General features: G+C 35.1%; 2 protein-coding genes across 2 annotated transcripts; one reads left to right on the top strand and one right to left on the bottom strand.

Moving 5' to 3' along the window:
* Window positions 1-544: 544 nt before the first annotated feature.
* Window positions 545-8,670, top strand: Smp_025740 (putative rho GTPase; the record flags this gene model as incomplete). Its single annotated transcript, XM_018793949.1, has 3 exons — window positions 545-764; window positions 5,057-5,115; window positions 7,190-8,670. 3 exons carry the CDS (start codon window positions 545-547, stop codon window positions 7,919-7,921), a joined length of 1,011 nt encoding a protein of 336 aa, XP_018648410.1. The 3' UTR covers window positions 7,922-8,670.
* Window positions 8,671-9,068: 398 nt separating this feature from the next.
* Smp_136190 (hypothetical protein) lies at window positions 9,069-10,991 on the bottom strand (the record flags this gene model as incomplete). Its single annotated transcript, XM_018793950.1, has 1 exon — window positions 9,069-10,991. The coding sequence occupies one exon, from the start codon at window positions 10,989-10,991 to the stop codon at window positions 9,069-9,071; it is 1,923 nt and encodes a 640-aa protein (XP_018648411.1).
* Between the last annotated feature and the right edge of the window lie 1,751 nt (window positions 10,992-12,742).

Raw genomic sequence — 12,742 nt, forward strand, 5'->3', positions numbered from 1 at the left:
CCTTTACCGGCTAAGCTAGTTTAAGTGATTTCCGAGGAGTCCTTTAAGAGAAAACTTGACACACTCCCAAGTACTAAGGACAGTATCTCACCATAATTTACTGGCTCTCTTTTTTTCTCTATTTTATCGATAATATACCTAGGTTCTTACTTGGAGTCCACTGCTACAAGATACAGAAGCTAGTTAAGCGAGATCTTCTGTTCCGTCAAGAACCATCCTAACCATTCAAACCATCGATCAACTCCCATTATTGGCAGATTTTTCTGATTTTTAGATCTGGAAATACCAAAAGATGCGCGTCTTCATAACCAAACACGTCCAGATGCTACTCAGACACAGAACTTAGGAAACAAACAGTCCGTTGTTTACACCGACTAGCGTTTGGGGCTTGAATGGATGAAGAATCATTTATGACTTATTCGAAACTGGCGGGTTCATTGGATTGTTATTGCGATTGCAAGAGCTTTTATATTATTCTCCCAGTATTCAATATATCACTATAATTCATATGTAGGACAAAAATAACTGATGTTAAGATGTAATGATGAGACCTTTTGATAGTGGGTTCTCACCTCAATCACTAAATAAGAACGAGATACAAACACAACATACTTCTGAGCACGAGGTGGAAAATAACAATCCTACTACTGTAAAATGCATCCTTATAGGCGATAAACAAGTTGGAAAAACTAGCCTGGTCGTTAGCTACACTTCCAATGATTATCCAGCGGAATACAGGCCATCTGCCTTAGATACATTTTGTGGTGAGCCGAACTTTTATTGTAATGATTCATTGGTCCTATCATTTTCTAAGTTTCTGTTACCATATAGTTTTGTGGTCTTTAGGATCATGGGTTGCTAGTTTATTGAGGGGAGTCAGCTTGTAACTGATGAGGTTTGGTTAGTTTTCTTATGCAACCAATAAAGAGGAAATAATCGGGTAACGCGTCTAAGTGTCTGTTCTTTCGTCTGTCAGAAAAAAATAATGCGGATTTCCCCCTTCATGTCGCCTTGTGTTTTAAATGTCGCTGAACTGTCTACTTTTCGCCTAAATACTCGCCGAGTTATCTAATTTCGCCTCAGTTTTTGACACACCTTTGGCCTAACCCCAACGTCTCCTGTGTTCTCCTTTATTCCCATAACAAATCCCACGAAAACTGTGATCAGTATTGAAAATGGTACATGTCGAAAGAAATCTTAAGAGGAGAAACAACGTTATGTTGTACAACATTATGAATAGTTAACGGATGCTAGAACATCGGTCTTTACGTATTTTAATTGCAATTGCCAAGTCTTAGTGTAATTTGAAAAGATCTGCAAAAGAACGAACTGTTTATTTGTTATTAATTAGACGTGTGTGCTTAACTACAATTGTATTTAAAATCAAACAGGCTTTCCCAACATACCATCAAAGAGTTTCCCATACAAGTTAGAAAATAAGCGCATGTTTAATAGATGTTTATTGAAAACGGAGTTGAAAGTGAGAAATACCCTGCTGGTAATGCCTTTTTGTAACGCCTGTTGAACTATTGAGATGCAAAGTAATCGTGTGAATTTTGAAATTTAATGAACACGAAAATTATAACGATATCTAATTGCTATTGTTTTTCTAAGCCACTATCTACGTGAAACTTACGGTTATGTTCTTTAGCATTGAGCACTGTACCTATACAACAGTAGAGAACCGTTATCGCTTCAAATTAGTACATACATGTTGTTGTTTTCTTCGGTTACAATTTTGTATTTGTGTCTCGTCGTGAAAATACCCTTGCGTCGCTATGTTATACAGTTTCGCAAGGTCTTTTTCGTTGACGGATGAGGACAAGAACCGACTAGTTAATGCGCCTGAAGTTTTAAAAATTTTCTTATTTTGTATGCAGCCGTAAAACCGGCACTTCCGAAGTGCTCTTTTCGATAAAGTACAAAGTAGTGTGAAATGACTTCAGGTGTCATGATGCATGACAAAATATAGCGCATAGACGTTTTTGAGTTATCATTCTTCAACTGCGTCAGCATGGCCATCTGCAATACGAACAAATGATCAATTAAAAATCTATCCGTTATGTCTTCCTGCTGAAGATAAGCGTCCAACGTTCTGAGTTCCTCTTTAGATGACAAAGGGAACTGCTGAAATCATAGTCCGCAATCAAATTTACGCAGATGTTCACGCTCACCAGACTTCGACAGTAGCTACTTCATGTTGGTACTCAAGTCTGCAATACCCGACGATATGTTCTGCAGTACAGTATAAAGTCTATCAAATCTCAAAAACTTAACTCAATCGGACACGTGACTTACTCGGCCGCTAACGCACTGCCTAGATGCCTAGATTCGGATTTTAAGGGCGACGTATTCAATTGTGTCGAACTAGGTAATTAATATATTCAAAATAAACACACCTACTTGGCGGTTGACGAAGCAACGGTGTCAAACAACCGAAATTTAGGATATTGGACGTGGATGTTTCCAGCCTGCATCTCGGCCACATCCATGTCAAAGGAATCGTAAAGAAACCCTTCTTTCCGTATCAACGCACCTCTACAAAATGTCAGTAAGATTTTTGGACTGACCTCTTCGGTAGGGTATTTTCGTCCGTAAAACTTTTGATATGCTGTACATCTAATCTGCTGAAAGAAACTAGCACCTCCTTTGCAGCCTGGAGACTATATATAGGAAATGATCGTTTCTATGTTTGCAACTCACCGCATTCGTGAATGACCTTACACTTCAGGACTGACCAATTGTCACTTGGTTGGTGACTGTTTTGCAGGGGCATAGCAACAAGGTCTGTTGGATAGAAAGTTTTTTCCCCACAATCCAATGTTTAGCTGCAATTATAAGCTGCTTCTTGCTTGGTGCATCCACAATTACGTATTATTGGCCGACTAAATAGGACATAAGAGGTAAGGGAATAGTTTATAGTAATACCATCAGCAAAAATGAAGCACTACATTCACATAAACGTATGCAGCAATGGAACAATCATAGAATAATTGACACAATTAAGGACAATACATTTACAGTCAATACCCTTAACGGAAACCCATGTGTGCTCGTGACTAACTACTGAGCACATAAATATTCCTATGTTACTAGAATGGAAGGGTTCTTCAAAGTAATTGGGTAGGTCTGTGAATGACGAATAATGTGGTACTAGTACATGGAAAGCTTGGTATGGTCACTGATGTAGAGGAGAATGGATTAATGAAATTTAGGTCAATGGGTTTGTACAACGGACAACCTGTTATCATTCCTGAAACTATTTCCTCACTCTGGATAATGTACTTAGTTATTGTAGTGTGGTGTAGCAGTTTGAACCACTCAATATGTGCCAGATTCTACGTTGGTTGTGCCTAGTTCACTGACTGAATAAATTTATACAACTGGCAAACGATCCTTGTTTTCAGTTAGAATTGCTCTATGGTCATTACTACCTAACGTCTATATATATATATATATATATATATATATATATATATATATATATATACCAACTCGGTTGCCATAATGTCCCCATTTCTTTCACTGAAAGAACCCTTTGTCGTTGCATTTTTGTTAACACTATTGTTTTTTTTCAAAATCAAAATTTTTGAGTATTAAAATCTAAGGCATCTTAATTTTTGGGCCAGTATATTGCTTATTTTAGCTAAAATTAACATAACTCTTTAATTGCTTGATGCACCGGTAACTGTTTTAACCATAAATAATCCACATTAGTAAAGTTAGCAGTCGTGGAGAAATAAGCTGTTAACTTTATCGGTTAGAATGTACAATTTCACTGAAACTGAGATTATAGTCAGTTAAAAATATTTTCTGCGTAGATGCCTCGTTGGAGTCAATCTGCAAAAGAAATATCACTGAATAACATGACGCAATGTAGATTTATGTGTCCTTATGGGCTACGGCGACTTGAATCTATGTAAACATATGCCAGGTTTTACGCTGCGCAAGATTAACTGGCTCAATAAGATCATGTAGATCGATTGAAAAGCCTTTTGATCAAAACCGGTAAATTTCAGCTTCAAGGAGAAAACTGCTAACTGTACTGAATTTTGGCGAAAGTAACATGTTTTCCACGGATAAATGACGTCTTTTACAGTGGTAGTTTCTTTCAAATGGAAGAGGTTATTAAAAGCCAATCGTAAAAACAAAACTCGTTTCATCAATTTTCAATGAAGTGTGCAGCCAACATTACGAAATCAAAAACTTACAACAGTGACTACTTATAACGAGCAATTAGCAGTGATTCTTTGGATTCTTCGGTCATGCTTTCAAATTGAGGAGACCACCAATAATAAAGTATCTTTTCAAGATACTGAAAGTAAATACCGTTTCATGATGTGAACAGCTGGAGTGTCAGCCAGCCACACGCCTCCAACAACATACTGGTTCATCCAATATATAGCTTGCCATCTGTGTCTCTAAACTCATCCAGGCCACTATAATACGTGGTTTATTATCCATGTATCGGTAACCAGTGGGTTATTCACCAAAGAAATTCACTCATTCCGACTAGTGTGTTTAATATTTGAAGACAAGCTTCTTAGGGAAATAAAAAGAGGCCCATAACTTTCATTAAATATATTTAGAGAGAGCTCATCAAGAGGTCCCGAGGTATGAAATATATTGACTTTAATTGTAATATTCTTGCATGGTGCATTGTCTAACACTTAATAATGATTTTCATTTCAAAAATCTGACACCAGTCAGTCAAACACAACGTAAGACTTTGTATGAATGTTTTCTTCCAAGCTAATGTGCCTCACCAACATTCCAGACAAGAAGATTAACAAAAACCGGTGAAAAGTAAAAGTATTACAAACATAAATTGAAATGTTAGTAAAAGAAATATGACCCAAAAGAAACGATTGATTTGATGACGATAAGTATGGAATGACACGATTCACTATTTAGAGGAGGATGAAGAATAAATCCTACCGTACCACTACGACCGAATTTTTCAGACGATTGATGCATGTCATGGCATCTTTTTTGTAAATTCACCTCTTGTACTATGTAACTCGTCTTACAAGTTATTCTGATCTCTTCCTTTCAGTTGAAGTGTGTGCTGATACACGACCAGTACATCTACAAATCTGTGACACAGGAGGAAAAGTGAGTGTCCCCATCTATTTTACTTCATTATAAAGTTAAGTTTTTGTTACTACTCCTTGTTCCATTTGTAATTGAAGTTTTCCAACCTGCTTTCTACAATCTGATAATAAATCGAAGGTTTATTCGAAACCTCATGCTCCTTTGTTATTCTCTAGGGTTATAGATGTTTTCATAGCCCACATTAACAGGGAAGAGCAACGTAGGGGCTGACTCAGCCATGCATTGACCACGCTTCTGAGTCTCAAACAACATTATAGGTTCAATATTAATCCTATATTATGATCAAATAGGGGAATCACTATCACTGTATGCATAGTTGCGTAAAGTGTGCACAAAGTGACGCTACTCAAAAACTGCTTGTTGGCTAATGTTTATTGTGGTACACCTCAATATCATTAGAAAGTAATAGTTCCAATTTAAAGGCTGTGTAAATGCTCATTAAAAGCCACAATAACCATATCTTATCTGACAGTGCTACTAGACCAAATTAAATGAAATAGATTGTAACTTGTGATTTAGTGCGCCAGAAATGTTTAGTAAGTCGAAACTTACAAATTGAGGTGCATACTTTCCCAAAAAGTCGTTATTTATGTATTTTCAACATGCAGTATTGTGATGGATATATTGACTAAATCCATGGAACAAGCCTAGGTATACTTTAGAATTAAACCGGAAAGGCTGATTCATTCTGCTTTTGAATATTGAAGATAAAGTTTACAAGCTGATTAAATCACCTTTTCAAACTCATAGGCAAACATCCCTCAACATGACCCGGTAGTGATAAGGAAAACATTTATTTTCTAACTCACGTTCACTGTATTTATCTTATTGTTTTCTTCCTGTTCAATTCCCTCCTTTTATAACGTTCAATCACCTTATTTTTGTATAGAGTTTTACTTTTGTTTGTTTATTTTTTTGATGGGAGTCGCAAGGTTGAAAGAAAACATGTGGTTGAAATAGGTTTTATTATTCATCGACTGAGATAGTTGGGCCACGTGTTACGTATGCCTGAACACCGATTACCACGGCGCGCTATGCTGACCAGTGCAGGGGATGGTTGGAAAAGAGTTAGGGGCGGCCAAACCAAAACGTGGCATCAGTGCTTGAAGTCACTAACTTCTAGTCTGAACCATGTCGGTAGATGCAGACTACTTGGTTGAGGTCCGCGTGACCATCGTAACTAATGGTTGGAGACTCTGGGTGACATGGCTCAGAATCGATCACAATGGCGTAGGTGTATACACTCTTTGTTTTCCCTTAAACCTTGAGATTAAATTTGCTTCATAACTTTCTCCCTTCCTATACGATATCCTTATATACAACCTATCTTTTATATACTACCACCACTAAATTAATTACTTCTATGAATCCGGTGTTCATCTTGTTGTGCTAACGAGGTATGGCAACTTGGACCGATGCATAAATGTGCCTGGTCCTACGTTGTAACTGACTGACTCATATAAAGATAATATCAACTATTCATCAGACTTCCAATTGAGTACTGCGTGGCATTTTTTTAATTAACTGAATCTGTTACTACTGGGGATTTAAAGACTAGAATTATTTATCCATAAAACGTTTGTCCTAACGCTTTATTCAGACACACACGTGTTGCTACAACGGAACAATTCATCTAATAGAATAGTGAAACGTATGAAGGATATACACTGGTAATTTGGTTACAGAACTGAGCCCTTAATCCCAGCTAAATAGTATCCAAGTGACAGATTCACTAACCAACTGACTGTAAATGTTAGAAAATTAAAGCTATTGTTTTTGTACGAATATTCGACCTAAATGGTATGATTGCCTTATTTGTCAGTTAATCAAGAATAAAAATAAAGGTCACAAAGCCCATCGTCATTCACTTTTGCTGCGGAGCTTAGGCCTTAATATCAACTACTAAATGTTTCATTGTTGTGCCATTTAGTCAGTTGCATTGATTATCAACTGTGACTTATGCAGTCATTTGCCAGCGCTAAAGACTGAACTGTTATTTTTGTTATTTTGTGAAAACAATTTCATATATTTCTTGAACATTTCTACTTGACTGTTCTTTTTCTACTTTCTTCAGGAAGAAGTTAGTTCTTTGAGACATTTGTCATATTTGGATGCACATGTTATCTTACTGTGTTTCTCTGTCGTCCGACCAGATACTTTTAGATCTTTGAAAACTGTTTGGTTGAAAGAACTAGCGTCTGCGCCCATTATTCTTAACAGTGCTGCTGAACAAACTGCTTCAAAACTATTCGGCCTATCCACAACACGAAGAAATGCTGATAGTTTTTCAGCGTCAGTACCCACTAAATCAAAATCTTCTGTACACACTAGTCGTGGGTTAAAAAGTGTAAATGAAGCTAATTTAATACCGGGTCCTATATTTCTTCTTATTGGTTGTGCTTGTGATCTACGTAATGATATTGGACGTTTATTAGAACTGTCTAAAGTTGGTGAAGAGCCTATAGATAAGGAAAAGGCCGAATGTTTGGCTATTGAATTAGGCGCTGAAGCTTACGTAGAATGTTCCGCATTGACTCAGAAAAATCTTAAGACTGTTTTCGATCTAGCTATTTGGTGTGGTCTCAAAGTAGCTGATTCAGGTGGTCCAGTATTATTGCGTGAACCAAAGTCAAATGGATCATTATCATATAATGGGGATTGCACAAAAGCTACTAATAATGATAATAGTGTTGACAATAACCATATAATGACCGACAGTCACTCATTTCGTATTATAGCAGAGAACAATAACAAGTGTAAAACTCTTAAAAAGGGTTGGCGCCGTTTCTTTTGTATCAATTCTTAAGTTACTTTGTAATTTAGTATTTCTTTTTCATTTTGTTGCTGATGATAATGCTCCCTTTTCTGAAAATGTAAATTGCTTAATTTATTATCTAGTCATTTATGTATATTTTATAGTACTTTATTTAGTAATTAATGATTTTTTGTTTCTTGTCTAACTATACTGGTAGATGATATGGTTGTGTATTTATGTCAAATTTACAATTCTATTTCCCTGTTTTATGCACTGAAAAGATTGAAACTCAATTAACTTTATCTAGTCTTTTCTTAATACTTGTTTCTTTCAAGTTTTTCGTATTATCCGGTGATTATGAACTCATTTCCGCTCATTTAATACCTGCTGAACTCATCATTTACTTATAATTCCTATTTATATATACAAATCTTCGCATAACTTACGTTCGCTCATGTCGTGATTTTATCACATTTGTGTACATTATTCTATTTAAAACTATTAATTAATGTGTCATACCTGAAGTGTATGCCAGATATACATATATAAACTAAACCAAAGCTGTAATATCTACTCTGTGAATTGTTTTTACGCCGTTCTGATTTACATTTTTTGCATATGTATTTATTTATATGTATGACTTTGTACATCCAGTCGTTGCTTTCTTTTCTCCAAAACCTATTTTCCCTTTGTTTGTTCAGTAACTTTTGTTGTCCACTTTGTATGTATATGTATGCATACAATTCGTAATGTCTGTCTTTATTACTATTTAATACAAAGATTTTCGAAGTATAAGGATATTTTTTATTGTTGATTCTGTGTTTAATTTTCTACAACAGTCAACAAAAAATCTTTAACGTCTGGTTGTGGGCTGACTGGTATTCTCCGGTAGAAAAACCCACTGTCTATCTCAACTGTACACAGTATTCGCTTAATTCACAACTGATGTATTCAACCAGTAACCACTTTCCTCTAAAGTCAGTTAGTGGGTACCAATAGGCTCATTCAACAAGGATTAAAGTAATTTCTCAATCCAAAGTAATGTATCGTCCTTTTGTTTACAAATAGTTTGATAAGATTCTTAGGACAGTTTTATTTATGCATGCGTATTTATCCAGATTTATACTTGCTATTACAAATACATAATTTATAAAACACCGTATAAAGGTTGTTTATCATAATTTGAAATTGTGTTTCTTCAAATTTCAATCCTCTTACATTCACATTCGGAATATGCATTTGGAGAATAAATATTTTCATTATACTGTTTTTGTTCTCGTAATATACGTTCATGTTGCTTTTGTGCTCGTTCCAGAGTTTCATGGGCTAAACGTGCACTTGATTCCATTGATTTCTCAGACAGCGAACTACAGCTTGTTAGCGATTCTGTTTCGTCCACTGTTCTTTGTTTCCGTTCGTATTCATTATGGAACCAGTGGTTCTGTCTTTTAGATGCATGATTTTTAGAATCATTTGACCATTGTTTAATGTATGAATTATTTGTTCTTGGCTCATTTGAATTTGCTAGTCGAATTGAATCAGTTTCTGATTTTAAACTGTGGTTTGCACTGTCATATGCTTCATCAGTATGGTTATATTTCGTAGCAGCTGGTAATATTCCTACATAATTATCTCTAGTACATTTCATATCTGCTTTATATCTACGGCAAGGTTGGGTGGATAAGTGATCGTTATTATATTCTATATTTTGATCGTAGTCTGTATCAGAGCAATCATCTTGATCCATTATTTCTGCGACATTGTGACTACCTAACATTGCTCTCCTTCGTTGAATAGCCGGTAGCACCGCTTCGTCTGGATTAAAAATCAAGTCCGTTGATGGTTTTCCAGCTCTTGGCATTTGTAAGACTTCTCTATATTTTTCTAGATTTTCCATATAATTATCATCACTTGGGGGATCCCAATGATCAACATAGTCAGATTCCAGTTGTGCTAAATGCTCACGTGAAAAGTGTGATTCTCGATCGCGTTTTCGATAGGCATCAGCTTTTTTACGTAGTACTACTGTTTCTTGATACCAGTCATGTGATATACTTTTATTTGACGATTTCATTTGATTTTGTGGAACATCTAATACATCTGAATAGTCTATATATTTCGCATTATATTCTGTAGTATACTTTTTCCTATGTTGTATCGGTTTAGTGTGTATTTGTGATGGCGGTGTTAATGCTCGAATTCGTCTTTTTTCTGTATCATTAATATTATTCATGGTTATTTCTCTAATTCCATATGCTGATGACGGACGTTTTAGAGGAATAATATGTACATCTTTGTTTTCTATTACTTCACTTGACTTTAATTGATCAATTGGGACATATTTAAAAGGTTTATATTCATGCCTGTATTCTGTATCGTAAGAAATTTTACAAGATTGAAATTTATCTAGTTTACATGTGAATGGTCTAGTAGATTTCGTTGGTTCAAGTTTATAATTGAACTGTGGTGCCTTAAATGCACTCTGATATTCTGAAAGACGACTTTTTTCACAAGTGTAAACTGCAGCTTTCGGGGGCTCTAATTTCCAGTTTTCTGAATACTCTTGAAGTGGCATTTTATTACTTTTATGTTGACGTGTGGCATCAGGGGCGCGAGTGACCATTGGATAATCAGATTCTATTGGTTTGGGAGTCTTTGTATGGGGCTTTTGTTTAATCTCATTTTCGATTTTCACGTGCTTCTTATTCTCTTTTGCCTCCTCTCTTGCACGCAAAATTCGTTTCCTGTTTTCAATCTCAGTTCGAATTCGTCGAATCTCCTCTTCAAGTGCTTTATGTGCTCCGTCTGTTTGGATAGCTTCATCTCTGTATGGTTTTAAAATAGGTGATGACTTCCGAATTTGCCTGTTTATCTGAGCAGAAGATTGCTGTTTTAAACCGTTGCCGATATTTTCTTGTTTTTTCTTTGGCGAAACACTTCGAGCATTTCGCTTCATTTTATTTCTGTAGGCAATCGAATTTGAAAATTTACCATCAGATGGACCTATCACAAAGTAGTCATCTTCTTTTGGATTTGCAAACTGCGTATTCAGATTAAATTCGTTTGTCAATTCGAATTTTCGTTTTTTCTGAAATAATGGTTCTTCCGTTATTTTACCCATTCATATAGTTTTAAATCAGTTTCAGTATTCGATGTTTTCATCCATCAGTTAATCTAAAAGGTAATGAAGCAACACAAAATTATTATTATTTCTAAGAATGAATAAATTACATAAAAACCAGGAATTTCCAAGATTCTTAGTTTTAGTCGTTGAAAGTACATTACGGGTAAGGCGGCATGCTTTCCTCTTTGCACTACTGAATTTCCAAACGTACATGTAAATGAATTCCTAGAAGAAGCTTGTATATCACTCCCTTCACTTTACAATTGTTTTAATCACTAATTTTGACCATACCTGTTTATCCCCAAGGATTGTTACTTCTAAAATCAGGACTCAACTAATACCCTGATGTCTCTATACGCTCTCACTTTACAGATGGCTTTAGTTTTATTTCACTTTTGAATATATAACGATGTGAACATTCTGACGGTTCGTATTGCATTGTTCATCTATATCTACAAATGTTCAGTAAGGGAAACCTTCAGTTGTTCCAGTAAACTGGATTCAATGTTGTTTCCTCATGGTTTCCTGTCGAAATTTCCGTAACTATCTAATGCTTCATATCTGTCTATATTTGACCTTCGCCCGCACAACAAAAACATTTAATCATAGCCACCTTAATTCACAAGTGACAAACAAAATTCTATTTAGTAACAAACTGTAGGGGATAAATACATTTCTGTCGGAATACTAATTGTTTGCTCTAACGTATTTTTAACACTGTTTATTGTTAATCAAACGTCCAGTCGATTGATCAGTCAATTTCTATCTGTAGAAATACATTTGATTGCTTTTGTAAGTTCCAAATGTGTTCTATAAGGAAACTTTAAGAGAAATCGTTTTCTATTTAATTACATTTTTCTTTTCCAAATAATTTCACCACTTCAATAATATAGGGATGATAATTGTCATTGTTTTTAGTTACGATAGAAATTTGGTTTATATTTATTAATTTTTCAGCAGATTCAAATTTTCATATTAAAAAAGAAGCTCATCGAGCAACAGATAATAACAATTATGACAATTATTATTATTATTATTATTATTATTATTATTATTATTATTATTAATATTAATCATCCTGCAACCAGATACCGAGAATTATTTATCTTAATACTTTTTTGAAAAAAACACCGTCATGTGACAAAAAATATCAGCATAATTATTTTAGTTATTAGAAATTATGCTGTCATGCCAACACAGTCACCATGATCCATAAGGTAATATTTTATAGCATAGTGAAATATAAATGTATTTTTCCGTTTGTCTCGCTGACTAATTTATTTAATATAAAGGTAATTTCTGCACACATTATTATTAATTGAACGTTTACATTATATCCAATAATGAATAGAACCTTTTAATAAGTATTTGAGGAAAATACCAGAATAATTATTGAATTTACGGAATATAAAATATTTATTATGACTATTGAAAAAAACTCGATAATAATTACTAAACTAATTTAGTTTAGTAATTATTATTAAACTAAACTAATTCCCGACCGTTGCTGCTACTTTGACGTGGTGGTTGGGCTTGCCTATCGTGATGATCCAATCGAGCTATGCTGGCTGGAACAATCGTTCCTCAAGGTCCTACCATGCCAGACAGGTCGGTTGAAGAGCGGTGAGACTAAAAGCAGCAATCCCAAGGTCCGAAGGCGAAGTCGTACTGCTGACTGTACAGAGGTGTGAAAGCAGTAAGGTGTTTCCTTCAGACAACCAGCATGACAGCGATGCTGCCTTCCCACA

Source organism: Schistosoma mansoni, chromosome 1, assembly GCF_000237925.1.
Source record: "Schistosoma mansoni strain Puerto Rico chromosome 1, complete genome".
Lineage (NCBI taxonomy): Eukaryota > Metazoa > Platyhelminthes > Trematoda > Strigeidida > Schistosomatidae > Schistosoma > Schistosoma mansoni.